Below are 24137 nucleotides of genomic sequence, written 5' to 3' on the forward strand. Positions count from 1 at the left end.
TTATGGCTTATGTTAGAGCTAGCTTATGTTAGAGCTAGCGCTAGGGTTATGGTTAGGTTTAAACTAATGTCTAGGGTTGGATTTATTTTCAGACTGAGGTGAATACTTAGTTTAGGCTTTTTCTTAAGGTTGTCATTAGAATAAGGTGTAGGGCTTGAATTGGGGGGGGGGGGTCGTGTTTGGGTTTTGGTTTAGTGTTAGCTTTAATTATCGGCTTGGAGTTTGGGGTTAGGTTTAGGGTCATGATTCTTGAACTATAGGAGAGGGGGGAGGTAGTTACACAGGGGATAATTGACGAGGGGGTAATAGTTCCGAAAGTTAAGGGTAATGTCGGGGGTGGGGGAGGAATAATTTCAGGTGGTAATCGACGTGGGGGAGGGGGTTAATGTCTTAGACCCACTCGCGTAGATTAGATTTTAAAATCCTGCCTGTCTGAATCGGGCAGTGGTCACGGAGATTCAGCTCAAGCAGGACGATCTGTTTTATTCTTAAATTAAATTTTTTATATGTAAAGTAACCGCAGATTTATTATATTTTTAAAAATTATTTTATTCTTTTACGTTTATATTTGTTATGTCGGACGATCCATCTAATGCCCCCCCCCCCCCCCACACACAGCGACTACAACAAGTAACTAAATTGAAGCCGAACATAGCTGATGTCCCAAACTCGTTATATAAAAAGTTTGACACGTTTATTTTTTAAATCATAGATACACGTTTTTCCTAGTATAAAATATTTTAAAACTCTACTCAATATTTTTTTTTGGATACACTTCAAACTAAAGATGCACACAATTCTGCGGGCGCTGAACAAAGTATAATTCAATCATTGTTGCTATTACTGTTTTACATGGAGTTGTGTTTTAATTTTTCTCTCGGATTATTTTTATTTTAGGCTTTTTTTTAGGCAAAAAATATTATTTTATTCGTTACTTACTATTCATAAATAAAAAAGATAAATAAATATTGTGAAATTGTCTTTGTCCTACATCAGATCATTAATTTCGATTCTCGCTTGATCACTTAATTTCGCATTACGTTTATCAAAACGAAATAAACCTGAGTGACCTCCCTAAACTTTCTCGAATATATCCTTCTATAATACAACGGGGGACGGCAACTCGGGATATAGACATTATTTTTACAAGAGTTTATTTAACTCACTTCCTCTGTCGTCAGTTGTCAGTCTGTCTGTCTAGATCGAAATGCTGGAGTGAAAATTCGGACACTTCTACTTGACCGATACGATTCACAGTTGACACGTGGGTCAAGGCATGAAGACAATGCAATCTGAAACTAAATTTGACTTAATTGGATGCCTAATTATTTTTTTATGAGTTAATTAAAATTTGGACCGAATTAGCAGGCATGTCTATCCAACCAAGCCACACGCGTCATCACGTTCAATACCTGAGCTGCGCCATCACGTTCAATAGACGCGCAATGGTTTTTAGTCATGTAACTCTATTGTAAATAAAACATGTAAAGTACTGAAAAAAAAATTCATAAAAAAGGTTTAATAACAAGCTTTTATGTATTAATGCACTAAAAAGTAGAAAATAAATTATAGACTACTATTTAAATAGCTATAAAGAAAAGCGTGGGTCACTTTAGTATCTATTGGATACCTTTACTAATGTTAAGGAAGATAACCACGCTTTTCTTTATAGTTATTTAAATAGTAGTCTATAGTTTATTTTCTACTTTTTAGTGTATTATTACATAAAAGCTTGTTATTAAAACGTTTTTTATGAATTTTTACAAGAATTTATTTAACTCACTTCCTCTGTCTGTCGACAGTCTGTCGTCAGTCTGTCGTCAGTCTGTCTAGATCGAAACGCCGGAGCGAAAATTCGGACACTTCTACTTGACCGATACGATTCACAGTTGACACGTGGGTCAAGGCATGAAGACAATGCAATCTGAAACTAAATTTGACTTAATTGGATGCCTAATTATTTTTTTTATGAGTTAATTAAAATTTGGACCGAATTAGCAGGCATGTCTATCCAACCAAGCCACACGCGTCATCACGTTCAATACCTGCGCCATCAGGTTCAATAGCTGCGCCATCACGTTCAATAGACGCGCAATGGTTTTTAGTCAAGTAACACTATTGTGAATAAAACATGTAAAGTACTGAATTTTTTTTTCATAAAAAACGTTTTCATAACAAGCTTTTATGTGGTAATGCACTGAAAAGTAGAAAATCAATTATACACTACTATAAAAATAACTATAATCCATCCATCCATCCATCCATCCATCCATCCATCCATCCATCCATCCATCCATCCATCCATCCATCCATCCATCCATCCATCCATCCATCCATCCATCCATCCATCCATCCATCCATCCATCCATCCATCCATCCATCCATCCATCCATCCATCCATCCATCCATCCATCCATCCATCCATCCATCCATCCATCCATCCATCCATCCATCCATCCATCCATCCATCCATCCATCCATCCATCCATCCATCCATCCATCCATCCATCCATCCATCCATCCATCCATCCATCCATCCATCCATCCATCCATCCATCCATCCATCCATCCATCCATCCATCCATCCATCCATCCATCCATCCATCCATCCATCCATCCATCCATCCATCCATCCATCCATCCATCCATCCATCCATCCATCCATCCATCCATCCATCCATCCATCCATCCATCCATCCATCCATCCATCCATCCATCCATCCATCCATCCATCCATCCATCCATCCATCCATCCATCCATCCATCCATCCATCCATCCATCCATCCATCCATCCATCCATCCATCCATCCATCCATCCATCCATCCATCCATCCATCCATCCATCCATCCATCCATCCATCCATCCATCCATCCATCCATCCATCCATCCATCCATCCATCCATCCATCCATCCATCCATCCATCCATCCATCCATCCATCCATCCATCCATCCATCCATCCATCCATCCATCCATCCATCCATCCATCCATCCATCCATCCATCCATCCATCCATCCATCCATCCATCCATCCATCCATCCATCCATCCATCCATCCATCCATCCATCCATCCATCCATCCATCCATCCATCCATCCATCCATCCATCCATCCATCCATCCATCCATCCATCCATCCATCCATCCATCCATCCATCCATCCATCCATCCATCCATCCATCCATCCATCCATCCATCCATCCATCCATCCATCCATCCATCCATCCATCCATCCATCCATCCATCCATCCATCCATCCATCCATCCATCCATCCATCCATCCATCCATCCATCCATCCATCCATCCATCCATCCATCCATCCATCCATCCATCCATCCATCCATCCATCCATCCATCCATCCATCCATCCATCCATCCATCCATCCATCCATCCATCCATCCATCCATCCATCCATCCATCCATCCATCCATCCATCCATCCATCCATCCATCCATCCATCCATCCATCCATCCATCCATCCATCCATCCATCCATCCATCCATCCATCCATCCATCCATCCATCCATCCATCCATCCATCCATCCATCCATCCATCCATCCATCCATCCATCCATCCATCCATCCATCCATCCATCCATCCATCCATCCATCCATCCATCCATCCATCCATCCATCCATCCATCCATCCATCCATCCATCCATCCATCCATCCATCCATCCATCCATCCATCCATCCATCCATCCATCCATCCATCCATCCATTCCAAGATGGGGAAATAAAATTTCAACTGATTGTGATTTAGGAGGAGAGTTATTACACGATTAGCTTTTCTTTAATTCGGCTCTCTTGGTAAGCCTATTTGTCAATGTTATTGAAATTTGGAAATTTTCGCAAATTTGAAATAAATAAACCGAGAGTGATCTCCCCTAAACTTTATCGAATATTCTTATATAACACTACTCGGAATATAGACATGATTTTAAATTACTTAAACTTTTTAAAATAGAGTAGAATCTCGTAGAAAAAAGAATTGTGCACCAAACGAACGCCTAAACAAAATATGCATAATAGTGCGGAATATTATTAGCACTTTATAAATTTACATGCGATTTTTGAGAAATTGGAAATAGCGTAAATTACTACTTCCGGTCAACGGAAATTACCCAAAATTCGATAGAAGGTAGAGGATTAGAGCTTTTACTTACAAGTGACATTTCATTTATCTATCTGAAATAGTACTCAAGTTATAGGCTTTTGAAAATTTCAAATTAGAAAAAGTACCATTTCCGGTTATCGGAAATTGCTCAAAAGTTGATACGGATCTACGATTTTGATAACTACGATTTTGATAAAATACACACAGACACACGGACAAAATTGCAAAAATATGTTTTTCCGACTCATGGAGGCGTAAAACGTCTAGATTTGTAAACACCCCCTTGCCTACGCCACTGTATTCCGCACTATTATACACATATTGTTTGGCGTTCACCACTGTTGTAAAGCGAGTTTCTGTACAGGATCGATGCTGAACGTTGAACAATATAGGATGACGATCGAATAGCGAATACTGAACGACGATACGATAGTTCTATCTTTTTTTAATATAAAATATATACAGCTACATTGACGACAGACGCAGACGGGAGACAACTTCTAGACATCCTCACATGACGACAACAAGACTAAGACTGACTCTCTACTATACACCTAACAACCAACACATACTCTCTTACGTCAAATTCTTAATTCTTTTTTTACGCATTCATAATCTTTTATTAATACCACTACACGCATACTCTCAAACCATCGACAAATTTATTTACCCCATTCAACCACACACATACTCTCAAACTCATTCCATATACTAAAGTCCATTCACAACAACCACCATTCTTCTTTCTACGAGATTCTATTCTATTTTTTAAAGTTTAAGTCATTAAAAATTGATTTAAAATCATGTCTATATCCCGAGTTGCCATCCCCCGTAGTATTATATATAAATATTCGAGAAAGTTTAGGTGAGATCACTCCCGGTTTATTACAAGCTTTTATTTAACTCACTTCCTCGACAGTCTGTCTGTCTGTCTAGACGGAAACGCAGGAGTGAAAATTCGGACAGTTCTACTTGACCGATACGATTCACACTTGGCACGTGGGTCAAGACATGAAGACAATGCAATCTGAAACTAAATTTGACTTAATTGGATGCCTAATTAATTTTTTATGAATTAATAAAAATTTGGACCGATTTAGTAGGCATGTCTAGCCAACCACACCACACGCGTCATCACCTTCAATAGCTGCGCCATCACGTAATGGCTGCGTTCAAAAACCATTGCGCGCCTACTGAACGTGATGTAGGCGCGCAATGGTTTTTAGTCATTTAACTCTATTGTAAATAAAACATGTAAAGTACTGAAAAAAAAATTCATAAAAAACGTTTTAATAACAAGCTTTTATGTAATGATGCACTAAAAAGTAGAAAATAAATTATAGACTACTATTTAAATAACTATAAAGAAAAGCGTGGGTGTCTTCCTTAACATTAGTAAAGGTAGAATTAATTAAAATTAATAGATACTAAAGTGACCTACGCTTTTCTTTATAGTTATTTAAATAGTAGTCTATAATTTATTTTCTACTTTTTAGTGCATCATTACATAAAAGCTTGTTATTAAAACGTTTTTTATGAATTTTTTTTATTAGGCTTACATCTTTCAATGGGTTTAAAAGCTTAAGTAGATTCAAATTTTGCTTAATGCGAAAGTGCACCATTTGGCACTAAGTTGTTAACATCCAGTATTTTGGCAACCGGATGTTGTTGTTTTTTGTTAAAGCCTAGACAAGATCAAGTCTACAAAAAGAGAATGAAATTTGATTTTGCAGGTTGGATAACAAATTCTTTGTGCGGTGTTGAAAAAAACCCATATTAGTGCAGTTATAATGAGATAATCAGTTGTTGTGAACTTAGCATCGAATGCAAAAAGATATCTAGATCTATATATTTTTTTAGAACTTTTTCTTTGTAACCCTAAGTTTAGCTTAGTAGAAAAACATAAAAAGCAGATTGTAGTCACTCTTGTAGACAACATTTGTAGTTTTTTATTTAACACAACGTTAAATTTCACAACTTAATAAAAATTATCAAACCAAAGGCAGCCATGCCAAACAAAGCATTACTTAACCTAATGTAGCGTATCGTGATTAAACGTAGGACTACCAAACCTAACCTAGTGCATCATATCCCAGCTTAGGTTTACTGTTACGGATCATTGTGAGGTCAGATTAGAATGGGATAGAATAGTCTAGAACTAGTGGAAAGTGCGTGTGTGAGTTGATTTCCAAGGTCGAATGCGGGTATAAAAGCGCGAGTGAACGGTTGTGAAGAGCAGCGGTTAGTTGGTGGTTGTTTATTCTAGGGCTATTCTGTAATGTGAATATGTGAGACCGAGTAAACGTATTGAACGTTAACCCGAGTCGTTCTTGAATTCGAAACTAACCGGGACGTAACAACTGGTGGCCAGTAAGAAACAAGTAGAAGCAAAGACTGGAGGCTGCCCTGACGGTCGCCAGATGCTGTGCTGACGGTCGCCAGATGCTGTCCTAACAGTCGCCTGATGCTGTACTGACGGTCGCCTGATGCTGTCCTGACGGTCGCCTGATGCTGTCCTGATGGTCGCCTGATGCTGTCCTGATGGTCGCCTGATGCTGTCCTGACGGTCGCCTGATGCTGTCCTGACGGTCGCCTGATGCTGTCCTGACGGTCGCATGATGCTATCCTGACGGTCGTCTGATGCTGTCCTGACGGTCGCCAGATGCTGTCCTGACGGTCGCATGATGCTGTCCTGACGGTCGCATGATGCTATCCTGACGGTCGTCTGATGCTGTCCTGACGGTCGCCAGATGCTGTCCTGACGGTCGCCAGATGCTGTCCTAACGGTCGCCTGATGCTATCCTGACGGTCGTCTGATGCTGTCCTGACGGTCGTCTGATGCTGTCCTGACGGTCGCCTGATGCTGTCCTGATGGTCGCCTGATGCTGTCCTGACGGTCGCCAGATGCTGTCCTGACGGTCGCATGATGCTGTCCTGATGGTCGCCTGATGCTGTCCTGACGGTCGCCAGATGCTGTCCTAACGGTCGCCTGATGCTATCCTGACGGTCGCATGATGCTGTCCTGATGGTCGTCTGATTCTGTCCTGACGGTCGCCAGATGCTGTCCTGACGGTCGCCAGATGCTGTCCTGACGGTTTCCCGAAGCTGTAGCTGTTTGGCATAGTATGTAAAAACATCGACTGTGAGTTATAAATTGGTTGTGTGATGTTAAAGGTTTTATTGAAGCGAGTGAGTCATTAACCATTGTAGCCAGAGAGCGCAAATGGTAGACTCAAATTTTTGTGATGTAGAATGGTTGAGATATGGGTAGGAGCATAAACCAGTGTAGCCAGAGAGCGCTCAGGGTAGACTCTACAATTTTGGTGTGGAAAGTTCTTAGATTTGGTACGATGCAACTGAGTGCGTATGATTTTTTTTTGTTACTTACGCGAATGTAATGTGCTAGCTCGAAATTGAAGCAGTCTGTGTGTTTAGTTAAATTCAAATGATGTATTTTTTTAAAGAGGCTGATTAGTAGTTTAATGTATAATCCATGTTGTTAGCAGTTCTGTATATTTTCATTATGTATTCCATTGTATATACAATCTGTCATATACATTCTTTGGAATGTATATTTTTAACTTGTGTACTAGTGTATGCGAATGAAAGGCTTTGTGTATTTTTTTAATTAGCTAGGATTTGTTAGTCAGTTATGGTAGTTATTACTACAAATACTTAGGTGGGGTGTAGTGTTACGGGTCATTTGCGGTCAGGGTAGAATAGGGTAGAATAGTCTCGAAGTTAGGGGAAAGTGCGTGTGTGAGTTGAGTTTACCCTACTGTGTAGTAACCCCCGTGTGTTATGTATTGTAAAACACAACCCAGCCCATCATTTCGCTAAATCCCTTCTTCAATCTTTCTCATCCTACTCCAGTCCGTTATAAAAACACTATAAGATATTATAACACATCTTAATTCATTTTAACACAAACTTACCTTAATGTGTCAATTATATGCTAATATAAACTTGCTTTAACTAACGTAACACAACCTTGCACAACTTATCAAAACTTAATACAGTATAACCGTACACAAAACAAACCAGCATTTCAAACCCTAGCTCACCCTATCCCAATCTCGCTCAGCTTACAACGATCTAGCCTATTCTAGCTCATTCTACCCCGTGGTAGCGTAATAGTCCCCATTCTAGACAAATCCAGTCCATTTTAAGGAGTTCTAGCACATTTTAATATATTACAACACAAACTTACCTTACCTAATATAAAATTGTTTATCACATTCTAACATCAACTTGCTTTACCTCGAGTAACGTTTAATTTGAAATCTTACTATTATATAGATCCTTGTTTTTTCTCAGGTCTTCGTCAGTATCAGTCAACTTGTTTGTAAAACAAAAAGACTTTCTCAACAAACCTTAAGTTTCTTATGTACAGATACTACGTGAAAACGTCTAGTTTGTATTCATAAAAAAAGAAAGCATTTGTGGTAACTTTTAACTTTCATCATACTTTCTTTTGTATATATATATATATATATATATATATATATATATATATATATATATATATATATATATATATATATATATATATATATATATATATATTGGCCGGCCAATGTGTGCATTGGCCGGCTCTCTTCGCCAAAGCTCGAAGAGCTTAGAATTGAGAGCACATTTCGTACAATGGCCGGCCAATTCGCGCACTGGCCGGGGCGTACTGGCCAATGTCCTATCTAACCAAAGTTGTGATCGCATTTTCATTATTCTGGGTGCGATTTCATTTTGAGTAACGTATTGTTTGGCTCTTATTTGTATGCAATGCGACATGGACCAAAAGTGCCGTCAGAACAAGAGACAAACATACCAGGTGGCTGCCAAAATATTCTGAACTTCAACTAGTTCAAGGAAAACCAAGGCATAGCCAAAGTCAAGGTTCAGAAGAACGTGCCAACCAAGATTTTCAAAACATGATGAGAAAGTTCTGTTTCTGTTGAGTCTATTTGTTCTTTGTTGTTGTTGATTCCTTTAAGTATACTTAGTTGTTTTTCTAGTTTAGTTTCTATGTGGGCCCTTACGCTATTAATGCTACATGCATATTGAATAGACACCCGCTTAATGTCTTGTTTTAAATCTTCCCAATGTTGGATTTTGTTAAATTGTGGTGATGACTGCGTGTAAAATTGTATTAAGTCTTTTATAGTGTTGATGTAGCGCTCGTCTAGTAAAAGTGTATTATTGAATTTCCAATATGTTTTGTGTTTTGGTTTGTTTTGTGTTTGTTCATTTTTAAAAGTTGTCAGAACTGCTGTATGGTCGCTAAACTGTAGTGTTGAGAATAGGTGTTCTACTTTGTTGATTTTCATGTTTGATGGGGCGTAAATTCTGTCTAGACGGAATCTATTCCCAGATGTGTTGCTTCCGTTGGTGGTTTGTATGGTGTGTGGATATTGTGCTCTGTATGTGTCGACTAAATTGAAATATGTTTTAATGTTGTTGATTGAGTCGGCGTGTGGTTTGTCTGTGGTTAAGCGGTTTCGAATTATGTCTTTTGGTCCTAAAATGTCTAATCTGTCTTATACGAAATTAAAGTCCCCGGCCAAAACGATGTCATGTTGGTTGTATCTGTTAGTAAATAATTGTTCCAGGTTTTCATAAAATTTACTGTCTTTGGGTCTATGTGGTCCGTGTACATTGACTATGCTTAGTTTTCCCCCTTGTCCCTCGATTGTAACTACTGCTAATTTTCCTTCAGAGTCGGCGTGCGTGTCTGTTATGTTGAACTTGTTTGATGTTTTAAAAATTGTTGACCCGCTACCCGTGATTAGTGAACTGTAGCTGTGGTGTGCTTGAGTTAACCCTAAGTTGTGAGTGAATTTGTCTGCTGTGTATTTATTTTTGAAGTTAGTTTCTTGTAGTAAAATGAAGTCAGGTTTATGTTTGTCGATTAATTGTCTTACGTACTTGTCTTTGTATTTTGTGCTTTGTATGTTGAGGGTTATGATTGTAAGGTTACTTACTCTGCCTTCAGAGTTTCTTCCAGGCATCTCTTCGGGGGGGTGAAGCCCCCCCCCCCCCCGAAAAAATTTTACCGCCCCCCCCCCCCCCCCCCCGAACGAAATGAAATTTATATAATTTATATAGAAAATATATACTTTTAACAGTGTCCGCCCCCCCGAAGAAAGTCTACCGCCCCCCGAAAATTTCAAGTGCCCCCCCCCCCCCCGGAGAAAAAAGTCTGGAAGAAACACTGTCTGCCTTTAACACCTGGTCCGCCTTAGTCTGTTTTGGAATTAGTGGAGGGGGTGTAAAGGTTTTCCATTTTGTTGTTGTATTGTCCTTTGTGGTTGGGCGTGTTGGGGTTGGTCATGTAGGGCTCTGGATTGTGTCGGTTTCAGTGATGTGTTCGTTTTCTTTGCTTCGTAAACTATCTTTTTTTATTTTTCCGTGAAAGCTTATTTCTTTTTCCCTGAACTTTTGTCCATTCACCTTCTGTTGTGGGGGCTGTAGCTGTAGCTGATTTTTGGGCTGGTTCTTGGGCTGGTTCAATTCCAGCGGCGGCGTCAGACACATCTTCGCTGTCGTCAATAAGAAGATCTATGTCGTAATAGTTTCCGTCGTTGTCTATATATATATATATATTGAATTATATTGTCTCTCTCCCTTACATAGGGGCTTCGGCAGGCGGCCGGTCCATGTTTGGTCGTGCCACAAAGGGGGCATATCGACCTCCTGCCGTTGAGTTGTAGTAACAGGGTGTAGGTTTCCCCACCGATTTCTAGGTCAATGTAATGGGGTAGGTCCTTTAGGGGAGCGTTAGGACAGAAATCGACTGCCCACTTGTCGCTTTTGCCAATTTTGAGAGTTGACACAATTGTGTCTGGTTCTGATATTTCAATCATAATTTTGGTGATCATATTCTGGGTAATGGTAGGGGGTACCCGTTTTAGGTGACCCCTCTGGCCATTTTTATCCACATGCAACAGCAACATGCTACTACAATAATCTGAATGTTCACATATCACTGCCAGATGTAGAGAGTTGTAGATTTCATCAGATTTTAGTGAGATATACCATTCGCTTTGTTTCCCTAAGTTGTAGACATTAATAATTTGTGAACGGTTTATGTTAAATTCACAAGTAAACAGATCCTCTAAGATAAACTCATCGAGTAGACGTTATTTTTTTCCTTTAATCAATTTAATTTTCCTGTAAAATGTTTGTATAATGTTTGTAGTGAATTACAAAGGAATATTTTTAAAAAAAACGAAAAAAAAAAACGATATTCCTGTGGATTCAAGTTGTTAGATTATTAAAGCGCTCATGGTCTAAATTTATGAGTTAAAAAATTACTATTGAAAGTCTTTAAAAACAATTTTCATTTTATATACTTAGAATAATAATTTTCAATTATGAACATTACATCAAATTTTTAAAAAAGTGTATCAACGTTAATAAAATTTCTAAAATTGTGTCTGAAATGTATTTGCATTTTGTCCTTTACTTCTCATAACGTCCCTTAAATTGGAAAACACAGTTACTTCCCTTTAAAAAACCATTAAATCGGGCGAAGAAAGAATTTACTTTTTATTACTTTGTTTTGGTGTTAGGAAAAAAAAATTACATAATTAGCGGGGATTGATTAAGTGCAATGTTGTAGGTATTTTTAATACTGCCTTTTATTTATTCAATACACTGAACTTACTGTTTACTAATTATTTTTTTAAATCAATAACAGTTAATAAGCCAGGTCCTACATGTCCTATATGTTTATTTCTATCCGTTTACGGATAAGCTTTGAGTATTATAGTTGTTCATTAAATTGAAGCAGGCGCGTCCGCCGGCGCCACACCAGGGTTCAATTTGGCGCCCTGGGCTATCATGTGAGCGCTATGGTGCATAATTTTGCTTTAAACAGTGCGATAGAGTATGGATAAGAAAGGTTACTATAGTCTTTAAGTGAATCGAATACGGGAGTCCTCAGGCGCCCAGACCGTGTGTTATTTTGGGCTCCGGGCATTCCCGTGTTCTGTTTGGCGCCTATGTCTGTTTAAGTTAGTGCAAAAGACTATAAATAATTTGGGGTATTATAGTCGTTTATTAAGCTGAAACAGGCGATTCCACCGGCGCCCCAGCATGGTACGATTTGTGTTTGCGTTAGTGGTTGGGTTTGCGTTATGATTTGGTTCGTTTTCGTTCTTTCTTTTTCGTTTTCGTTTGTGTTTTTTTTATTTGTGTTTGTGGTTGGGTTTGGGTTTGTTTTATCGTTTGTATTGGTGTTTGCGTTTATGTTATGTTTCCTTTCTTTAGTTTTGTTTTGGTTTTGGTTGGTTGTGGTTAGGGTTGGCAATGCCGGGTATATTCCGATTATTAAACACACATGTCGTGTTTCTTTACGGATAGGTTTCAGAAAGCTCTTTTATAGACACCTGCACCAAACTAAACGAAGATATACAATTTTAATATAGCCGTCCCAGTTTGTGTTGTGTTGTGTTGTGTTTGTGTTGTGTTGTGTTTTTGTTTTTGTTTGTGTTGTGATTTTTTGTGTTATGTTCGCGGTTTTTTTTTATGTTTTGGTTTTGGTTGGTTGTGGTTAGGGTGGGTAATGCCGGGTATATGCTGATTACAACAACACACATGTCAAGGTCCTTTACTGATAGGTTTTTCACAGAGGCCAGAGCAGGGCCTGGCCGGGACGGCTAGTATAACTATAAATAAAAACGTGGACCGCTTGTTTAAATACTTATTATTATATCTTCTTTTCAGTGCATTTATAAAAGTTTGTAATTATAAATGTTTTTATGTATTTATTATTTTATGTATTTATTATTTTATACTTTTTAGTGTTAACGAGTTATACGCATGTTAAGACAATATAGCGTAGCAACATATATATTTATGATACACAATTTGAAAAACAGTTTTTCTTTAATAATATGATTAGTTTTACTATACGTGTCACATTTACTGATGTTTTAGTTACAATCCAAAAATTGCCACAATTAGCTGAACACATATCATAGAGCACAAATCTTTAACACTTCTTTAACCGAAGACATTAATACTATTTAGTCTGTGGCAGAGGCGTATCCAGGTTTTCGTTGTAGGGGGAGCGAAAAGAGCAAAAAAAGGCGCTGAATTTTTAACACGTTCTATATACGTGTATTATATATATATATATATATATATATATATATATATATATATATATATATATATATATATATATATATAATTATTAGCTGTATGTCTTTACTTCGCTATGATGTAAAATAAATTGAAAGTAGCACTCTGAAGAAATAAGAAAAAAACACACAATGTAGGCCGACAAAACAAAAATTGTATAAATCTAAACAAAACAAAAATATACACACACTACAACCAAAAACAATGAACGTAACACAATCTGTTTTGTGATTCTTGTTTAAAAAATTATTACATAATAATTCCTGGGAAATTATTTAAGACAAGTGAAATACGGCAAATAGTTACTCTCTTAATATAAATATGTATATATCTACACATTTAATTATAAATGTCATAACAAATAAATAATTACTTTAGAATATAATCAAATTGTTTAACACCATTCGTGCTTACAAAATGTTTTTGTCTATAATCAGACTTCAATATATCGTCATCATAAATGCTAAAGTATTACAGCATAATGAAAGTTTTTAAAATCAGAGTTGGTATAAAACCACGCTTTTCGATACAATGGAAAAACATTCGGAATAACAGCCTACATTAAACTAAATATCGCTCTTTTAGTTCAGATCATATATTTTTAACTAACTACTGCTTCTTTATGTTCTATAAAGATCATTTTTTAACATAGTGATAGGTATGGGTTAGATCACTGTATTGATCACACACCTTTTCACTGGTAATTGCAAAAACAATATTCACAAGAGTTTTACGTTTAAAAAGCTAATTTTCTGGCGGCATGGTACTTTGGTGCATCATTACGCGTTTTTCTACATGTACTTAACAGATAAGTTCGGGGGGGGGGGGGGGTTTCAACTTCATTCACCACTGTCCGGTCACTTTAGGTCAATTATCCAACCCAGTGTATACCTAGATGTGACATTAATGTCGCTCTACACAATTGTGGTGGTGAGGTGTGGGGGGGGGGGGGAGATAACCAACTCAGAGTGAACATAGCTTAAGTTTTTAGATGACTGTTCAAAAATACATATATTACACAAATATATATTACACAAATATATATTATAGAAATTGATTTAAATAAGTAGCAGTGGTATTATGACAATTTGTTTTTACAGAGGGGTCCATGGGGGAGGGGGGGGGGTTGTAACTGTTTCATATAATTTGTAATCGTAATCAATATCGCCCAAACTGTAAGAATACTAATACTTCATCGTGATGACGTTGTTGGCCTTGTCAAAATTTCCCCACCACTACTCAGTTTGCTCATAAGTAAATTTAAATAGAGGTGCCACATCAGTTGTATTTATTTCTATATTGTAATTTTTAAAAAAATAATCACACGATTCAAACTGTATATATAAAGTAATTATGTGTGAAGTTTCATGTATATAGGGGACGGAGTGGTCTAACGGTAGAGAGCTGGACTGCTAATCCGTAAGTCTCGAGTTCGAATCCGGGTTCAAGTCAGCAGACCGTCCCTGAGTCCACCCAACTGATGGGTACCTAACTCACGTTAGGGAAAGTAAAGACGGCTGGGCATAGTGCTGACCACACTATCTCTTCATACTCCGAGGTCACAGAAACAAGTGAATTCTACATCACTTGCCCCTTAGACCGTCGGGTTTGAAAGGGAAACTTTTATGTATAACATTTTCTAATTCAATTATTCGTAAGCAAATACATTATACAGTTGCCTTAAACTTAGCACCCCTCTTGCCATGTGGTACTACCCGTAGAGTTTTTTAAACATTGCAATGCATCGTAATGGTTTTTTTTTTAGAATGGCAAACTGATGCAGCTGTTACTACGTGTTGTAAACATAGACACTACTAGACTAGTTAAATAATGCTTAATTGCTGCATGAAAAGAAGTCTTGTGGTTTACATAGTTCTGCCGACCAAAAATATTTTTTTACAAATATTATTGTTTAAAACTTTGAGTTTATAAAGTTTCCAAAAAGGCGCCACTTTGCTGAAAATGGCCAGAGGGGGAGCGGCCGCTCCCCCTGCTCCCCCCCTGCGTACGCTACTGGTCTGTGGTCAAGTTTATAGCTAAAGTTTCAGTAAAGTATTATGGGATGGCGTAGTCTAGTGGTAAAGAACTAGACTGCTGACCCGACTAAAAACCATTGCACGCCTATTGAACGTGATGACGCGCTTTTGTCGTAGAGCCCCCCGTCTCGGTCCGCGCCCAAGATGGCCGTGATAACACGTGTGGATAGAACTGCCTACTAATTCGGTCCTAATTTTAACTAATGAATAAAAAAGGAATTAGGCGACCAATTAAGTCAAATTGAATGCCACAATGCATTGTCTTCATGTCTTGACTCACCAGAGGCGTATCCAGGTTTTCGTTGTAGGGGGAGCGAAAATAGCAGAAAAAGGCGCCGAAATTATATATATATATATTTATATATATATATATATATATATATATATATATATATATATATATATATATATATATATATATATATATATATATATATATATATATATATATATATATATATATATATATATATACACTAGCTGTATGTTATTGCTTTGCTACGTTGTAAAATAAATTGAAAGTAGCACTCTGAAAAAAAAACACGATGTAGGCCGACAATACAAAAAATGTTGGCCGACAAAACAAAAAAAAATATCACTTTAAACAAAAAACATAAAATCAAATATACACACACTACAACAAAAAACAATGAATGCAACATTATACGTCTTGTAATCCTTGTAAAAAAAATAATTACATAATAATTCCTTGGACAATAATTAAGACAAGTGAAATATTGGAAATAATCCCTCTCTTAATATAAATATGTATATGTCTACACATTTAATTATAAATATCAAAATAAATAAATAGTTACTAATTTAATAAAGTAGCCTAACACTATTCGGTTTTTACAAAAGTAGGCCTATCTTGTCTACAATCAGAATTAAATATTTTGACATCATAAATGCTAAAGTATTACAGCATAATGAAAGTTGTTGAAATCAGAGTTGGTATAAAATCAAGCTTTTCAATATTAATGTAAAACATTCGAATAAAAGCCTACATACAACTAAAATATTGATCTTTGCATTTCTGATCACACATTTTTTGATTAGCTATTGACTTTTTGTGTTCTTTAAAGATCATTTTTTTAACATAATGATAAGGTGTGGGTTAGATAACTGTATTGCTCACACACTTTTTACTGGTAATTGCACACAAAAAAATATTCACAGAGATTTACGTTTCAAAAGCTATGATTCTGGCGGCATGTTCTTTGGTACATCATTACGCGTTTTCCCAAATGTACTTAACAGATCAGTTCGGGGTGAGTGGGGGGGGGGGGGTTCAACTTCATTAACCATTGTCCGGTCACTTTAGATCAATTATCCAACCCAGAGTTTTAGATGACTGTTTAAAACATACATATTCAATTACACATGTATAGTGATTCAGAAATAGATATTTTTTATAGAGGGGTCCATGGGTGGGGGGGGGGGTGTAACCCCCTAACCCGCTACCTCCATTGAGCTGAGCGGATAATTAACTGTGCGATCAGTGTTAGCTTAAGTTGAGTTGTTGTGTTTTAATACAAAATATAGCATTATTCAAATTTAATATAGATCTAGATCTAGTAAACTAAAATAATAATTAATATAAAGTCGATACTGTTTCATTTAATTTGTAATCGTAATCACTATCGCCCAAGCTGTATTAATACTACTACTTCATCGTGATGACGTTGTTGATCTTGTCAAAATTTCCCCATCGCTACGAAGTTCAGCCATAAGTAAATTTAAATAGAGGTGCCACATCAGTTGAATTTGTGTCTCTATTGTAATTTCAAAAATGAATTACACGATTCAAACTGTGTATATTAATTAATTATGTGTGAAGTTTTATTTATAACATTTTCTAATTCAATTATTTGTAAACAAATACATTATACAGTTGCCTTAAACTTACACCCCTCTTGCCAAGTGGTACTACCCGTAGAGGTTTTTTAAACAGTTCAATGCATCGTAATGGTTATTTTTAGAATGACAAACTGATACAGCTGCTAACACGTGTTGTAAAATTAGACTCTACTAGTCTATTACTATTATGCTTAATTGCTGCATGAAAACAAATCTTGTGATTTACATAGACGTGATAACCGAAAATAATTTTTCTAACAAATATCATAGTTTATAACTTGTTTAAAAATTTCCAAAAAGGCGCCACTATGCTGAAAATGGCCAGAGGGGGAGCGGCCGCTCCCCCTGCTCCCCCCCCCCCCCTGCGTACGCTACTGTGACTCACGTACCAATTACGAACCGTATCTGTCAGTTAGAGGGGTCGGCAATTTCGCACGGGCGTTTCGATCTAGACAGACTGACGACAGAGGAAGCAAGTTAAATAAAAGCTTGTAAAACAAATTCATAAAAAATGCACTAAAAAGTAGAAAATAAATTATAGACTACTATTTAAATAACTGTCGTCAGTCTAGAGGAAGTGATTTAAATAAAAGCTTGTAAAAACACGCAATGTTTGCCGACAAAATAAAACAATTTATCACTCTAAATAAAATAAAATAAACTGGGAGTGATCTCCCCAAAACTTTTTTCGAATATACTTTATAATAGTTTCGTTGTCTGTGTATCTATCTGTGTATCTATGTATCTATCTGACAAGAACGCTCTAGAGAAAACACAAGCAACTTAAAAACTTTCACAGTAAGACGAAAACGAAATATGACGTCACATTTAGCATGTAGTAAAAAATAATCTCAAGCCGGAGAGTGCACACAGTAATGTTACGTCATTGATTCTCGAGTAAACATTGAATAAAAAGGCAATTTTGTCTAATCTAAATGGTTTGCGTGAAGAGTTTCTTTCAAACAATTCTTCGGGTAGGGGCGAAGCCCCACCCCCTCGTAAGAGCGTCTGCTCCCCCCCCCCCCTCCCCAACTCAAAAGAAATGTCTTCATCGATACTCTATAACAAAATTACCGCCTAATTCATGTGTCTAATCTAAAAAGTGGTTTGCGTGCAGAGTTTCTTTCATTCAATTCTTCGGGTAGTGGCTAAGCGCGACACCAGTCTTTCTTTCAGACTTTTTCCTCCCCGGAGGGAGGAACATTTTCTAATCTAAAAAGTGTTAAGCGTGCACAGGTTTTTTTTATGCATCTCTTCCGGTAGGGGCGAAGCCCCGCCCATGTTCTTCCTTTAGTTTGTATCATTTACAAATGCGACCAGTGTTTCTTTCAGACTTTTTCCTCCCCGGAGAGGGGTGGGGCTACTTGAAATTTTCGGGGGGGGGGGGGGGTAGAATTTTCTGGGAGGGGGCGGTAACTGGAAAAAGTATATAATTATATTTCGTTGATTGGGACGTAGACATGTTTTGGGGGGTGTGGGGGTGGTTTTAGTTTAGAGAAAATAGACAGCACTATCAACCTAGCGCCCGTTGTATCCTTCCTCAACGGGCAATTTTTCTCGTTCTTATATAACTTGGAATATAGACATGATTTTTAATTACTTAAACTTTTAAAAATAGAATAGAATCTCATAGAAAAAAGAATTGCGCACCAAGCGAACGCCAAAACAAAATGTGCTTACATATCAAATTTCATTTATCTATCCTAAATAGTACCCAAGTTATAGGCTTTTGAAAAATTCAAAGTAGAAAAAGTACCACTTCCGTTTATTGGAAATCGCTCAAAAGTTGATACGGATCTTCGATTTTGATAAAATACTTATATATGAAATTTCATCAACCTAGCTGTAACGGTACTCAAGTTATCGTGTTTACACACAGACAGACAGACACACGCACTGACAGACACACAGACATACGGACAAGATTGCAAAATTATGTTTTTCCGTATCAGTGAGGTGTAAAACGTCGAGATTTATAAAAATCTCGATTTGTTTTGTTGTTTTTTTTTTGCACGCTTACAAGACTTTCTCTATACTTCGTATATAGGAGAAAGTAAAAAGATGCACACAATGAACGCAACATAATCTGTTTTTTAATCCTTGTTAAAACACAATTTGAAATAATGATTCCTAAAATATTAAGACAAACGAACTATGGGAAATAATCACTCTCTTAATATAAATATGTATATTTCTCCAAATTTAATAGTAAATGTCAAAACATATTACTAATTACTTTAGTATGTAATAAAATAAAACTTAATTTAATTCATTTTTACAAAAAAAAAATTCTCTACAATCTGAATTAAATATACTGTCATCATAAATGTTAAAATCTTACAGCATAATGTAAGTTTTTAAAATCAGAGTTGGTATAAAGTTTAAGTAATTAAAAATTTATTTAAAATCATGTCTATATCGCGAGTTGCCATCCCCCGTAGTATTATATGAAAAACCGGGAGTAATCTCCTCTAAACTTTCTCGAATATTCTTATATAACTCGGAATATAGACATGATTTTTAATTACTTAAACTTTTTAAAATAGAATAGAATTTCGTAGAAAAAAGAATTGCGCATCAAGCGAACGCCAAAAGAAAATGTGCATAATAGTGCGCAATATTATAAGTTCTTTTTAAATTTACATGCGTTTATTGAGAAAAAGGAAATAGCGTAAACTAGTACTTCCGATCAACGGAAATTACTCAAAATTTGACACAAACACACAGACAGACACACAGACATACGGGCAAGATTGCAAAATTATGTTTTTTTCCGTATCACGGAGGTGTAAAACGTCGAGATTTGTAAAAATCTTACAAATCTCGATTTGTTTTTTTTTTTTCGCACGATTACAAGACTTTCTCTATACTTCGTATATACGAGAAAGTAAAAATATTCGAGAAAGTTTAGGGGTGATCACTACCGGTTTATTTTATTAGGCTTACATCTTTCTAATAAACCGGGAGTGATCTCCCCTAAACTTTCTCGAATATTCTTATATAAAATAACAGGGGGTGGGAACTCGGGCTATAGACATGATTTTTAATCCATTTTAAATACTTTAAGTTTTAAAAATAGAATAAAATTTCGTAGACAAATTAATTGCACACCAAGTGAACGCCAAATAAAAAAGCGCATAATGGTGCGCAATATTATTAGTACTTTTAAAATTTATATTAGTTTTTTGAGAAATCGAAAGTAGCGTAAATTACTACTTCCAGTCAACGGAAATTACTCAAAATTTAACAGAAGGTAGAGAATTAGATCTTTTACTTACATGTGAAATTTCATTTATCTATCTGAAATAGTACTCAAGTTATAGGCTTTTGAAAATTCAAAGTAGGAAAAGTACCACTTCCGGTTATCGGAAATCGCTCAAAAGTTGATACGGATCTACGATTTTGATAAAATACTTGTGTATGAAATTTCATCAACGTAGCTGTAACGGTACTCAAGTTATCGTGTTTACACACGGACAGACAGACACACAGACAGACACACAGACAGACACACAGACATACGGACAAGATTGCAAAATTATGTTTTTTCCGTATCAGTGAGGTGTAAAACGTAGAGATTTGTAAAAATCTCGATTTTTTTTTTTTTGCACGATTACAAGACTTTCTCTATACTTCGTATATACGAGAAAGTAAAAAAGGCTTTTTAAGCTTTTGAGTAGATTCAAATTTTCCTTAATGCGAAAGTGCACCATTTGGCACTAAGTTATTAACTTCCATTACTTTGGCAACCGGATGTTGTTGTTGTTTTTTTTTGTTAAAGCCTAGACAAGATCACGTCTACAAAAAGAGAATGATATTTGATTTTGCAGGTTGGATAACAAATTCTTCGTGCGTGTTTGAAAAAAACAAACATATTAATGCAGTTATAATCAGATAAACAGTTGTCGTGAACTTAGCATCGAATGCAAAAAGAAATTGTTTATCTATAATTTTTTAAAACTTTTTTTGTAACGCTAAGCTTAGCTTAGTAGAAAAACAAAAATAGCTTGTAGATCTACCCGATTATAGTCAAACTCTTGTGAATAGCATTTGTAGATTGAAAATTTAAATTGGGATTATTTAGGATTTAGGTTGTATTTCATTTGTTTCTGGGTAATGTTCCAATTTCAGTAATCAGAAACGTTTCTACCCTACTTAACACAACGTAATCCAAATTAGCTAAACAAAGGCAACCATGCCAAACAAAGCATTTCATAACCTAATGTATCGTATCGTGGTCTACTTAATCCAGCATAACCACCACAAACCATCTCACCATTTCAAACCCTATCTCATCCTATCCCAATCAGTGTTTCTTCCAGACTTTTATTCTCCGGGGGGGCACTTGAAATCTTCGGGGGGGGGGGCGGTAGACTTTCTTCGGGGGGGGGGGGGGGCGGACACTGTTAAAAGTATATATTTTCTATATAAATTATATAAATTTCATTTCGTTCGGGGGGCGGTAAAAAATTTTCGGGGGGGCGAAGCCCCCCGAAGAGATGCCTGGAAGAAACTCTGATCCCAATCTCGCTCAGCCTACAACGATCCAGCCTATGCTAGCTCATTTTACCCCGTGGTAGCGTAATATTCCAATCCAGTCAATTATAAAAAAAATTTCTAGCACATTTTAATATATTACAACACAAACTTACCTTACCTAATATAAAATTGTGTATCACATTCTAACATCAACTTGCTTTACCTCGAGTAACGTTTATTTTAAAAACTTACTATTATATAGATCCTTGTTTTTTCTCAGGTGTTCGTCATTAACAGTCAACATGTCAGTAAAACAAAAAGCCTTCCTCAACAAACTTCAAGGTTCTTATGTACAGATACTACGGAGATAAACGTCTAGTTTGTATTCATAAAAAAAAATGAAAGCATTTGTGGTAACTTTAACTTGCATCATACTTTCTTTTGTATATATATATATATATATATATATATATATATATATATATATATATATATATATATATATATATATATATATATATATATATGTATATATATGGCTTGGTCCAGCACGGTGCGAGTCATCTCCCAAAGTTCTCCAGCGGATGGCCTGCACAAGAATATAATCGATTACGTAATATAATCAGGCGCGTCGTTGGGTGCCCCGGGGGTCGAATGACCCAGTGCGCCCTGGACTCTCTGATGGTGTCTAGAGAGTTTATATGGATCTAAGCAAGTAGATTTAGATGTGTGAGATTTGATTAAATTTGAATTCAAATTTTCTTGTCGACAGGTACTATTACTACTTTGTGTTGAGCCCACACAATCGCAATATTGTGAAATTCCTCAATTGCCGTTAAAGAAATACGAGAAAGACTTTCACGCCAAATTCATATCGACACCTCTAAACAAAAACATACACTCGCCGCCGAATATAAATCAAGGCGACTGTGGCGTGTCTAAAAACGACCAATCAAAGCAGATCGTCAAGGGTCACTTTGCTCCAGCCAATTCTTGGCCCTGGCAGATCAAGTTGGAGGGTAATCATTACTTTTGTGGAGGATCTATCATACATCGTGAATGGGTCGTGACGGCGAAACACTGTGCTAAACAAAATGTTGTTTCAATCCGCTATGGAAACGTCAATTTTAAAAAGAGTAAAAGGATCCGGACTGTCAAATATTTCACCTACCCGTCTAGCGACATCGCCGTTTACAAACTCTCTTCACCGTTAAATTTTTCAGACTCCGTGCAGCCGATTTGTTTGCCTGAAGACAATGTTTGGGATACCACGCCTTGTTTTGCCACAGGCTGGGGGGGGTTATTTAGAGAGAAGGATATGATTCCCGCCACGCTGAGGCAAATTCGGATCAGGATAATCAACCAAACCGTGTGCCAGGCTGCCCAAACATTTAAGGGATACTTAAGTTGGAGAGGGTTTTATTACTGTGTACAGTCCGTGGAGTTCCCTACTGGAGAGTACGCCGGCCCCTTTAATGGAGACTCAGGAGGTCCATTGAGCTGCTTGAAGAATGGACGCTACTACTTAGTTGGAGTAAATCGCGGTATTACAAAATCGGACGGAAGTTATATAACTTTTTATGCAGCTGTGCCTAGGGCTGTCCCCACTATAATTGCCGGCATGAAAAAAAATGCCTAGCTCATTTGTATGGATCTGAAAATATTGTTTTCGCGAGGAGTAGATTAAAAAATCCAGCCTGTCTGATTACTTAGGCAGTTGTCACAGAGATTAAGCTGTGGGGTGGCGATCTCTTTTGTTTTTCTTCTTCCTCTTTTTAAAATTCTTTTCTTGGACAATCCATCTACTCCCAGTGACTTGATCAAAGTCGAAGAAAGCTGATGCACAAACCACGTTATACATAAAATACTTAAATCATTTATTTTTTAATCATAGAAACACTGTTTTTTCCTAGTTGAAGTTAATTCGAATGTACTCAAGTAGTTTTTTTTTTTGGCTACACTACAAACTAAAGATACACACAATTCTGTAGTCGCCGACATTCCTGTATGAGTCATTCCGTTAAAAATAGAGTTTAATGCTTTAGTGTTTTAATTTTTTTCTTCGATTATTTTTATTTTAGTTTTACTTTTAGGCAAAAAAAAATTGTATTCATTTACTTTCTATTCAAAAAAATTAAAAATTATAAAAAAATATATTATGAAAATGTCTTTGTTCCACATAAGATAAATATTTTCGTGTCTCACTCTGTCACAGAGGCGTAGCGACCCTTCCCGGCGCCCGTGGACATACTTTCAACTTGGCGCCCCCCTCGGGAGCAAATTTTCGATTTGCACCCCCCTCCCCCCTCGAACTTTTAATTTGCACCCCCCCCCCCCCCTCAAACTTTCGATTTGCACTCCCCCTCGAACTTTTCATTTGCACCCCCTCAAACTTTTCATTTGCAGCCCCCCTTCAAACTCTCAATTTGGCGCCCCCCCTAAGGTCGGCGCCCGGGGACATATGTCCCCCCCCCCTCGCTACGCCTCTGCTCTGTCAC

The 24137-nt window shown here is 36.9% G+C and overlaps 1 protein-coding gene across 3 annotated transcripts; it reads left to right on the forward strand.

Annotated features, from left to right (window-relative positions):
* The first annotated feature begins 5787 nt into the window (after positions 1-5787).
* Positions 5788-23657, forward strand: LOC131929097 (trypsin-like). Of its 3 annotated transcripts, none has more exons than XM_059285311.1 (3): positions 5788-5853; positions 21920-22052; positions 22412-23657. In XM_059285311.1, exons 2-3 carry the CDS (start codon positions 22038-22040, stop codon positions 23276-23278), a joined length of 882 nt encoding a protein of 293 aa, XP_059141294.1. In that variant the 5' UTR covers positions 5788-5853; positions 21920-22037; the 3' UTR covers positions 23279-23657. The 3 variants fall into 3 exon arrangements, with proteins under 3 accessions (XP_059141294.1, XP_059141276.1, XP_059141284.1); XM_059285293.1 differs by lacking the exon at positions 5788-5853 and adding an exon at positions 8538-8565; XM_059285301.1 differs by lacking the exon at positions 5788-5853 and adding an exon at positions 20918-20990.
* The last annotated feature ends 480 nt before the right edge of the window (positions 23658-24137 follow it).

This window comes from Physella acuta, unplaced genomic scaffold, assembly GCF_028476545.2.
Source record: "Physella acuta isolate Inbredline_101_S28 unplaced genomic scaffold, ASM2847654v3 ptg000094l, whole genome shotgun sequence".
Taxonomy (NCBI): domain Eukaryota; kingdom Metazoa; phylum Mollusca; class Gastropoda; family Physidae; genus Physella; species Physella acuta.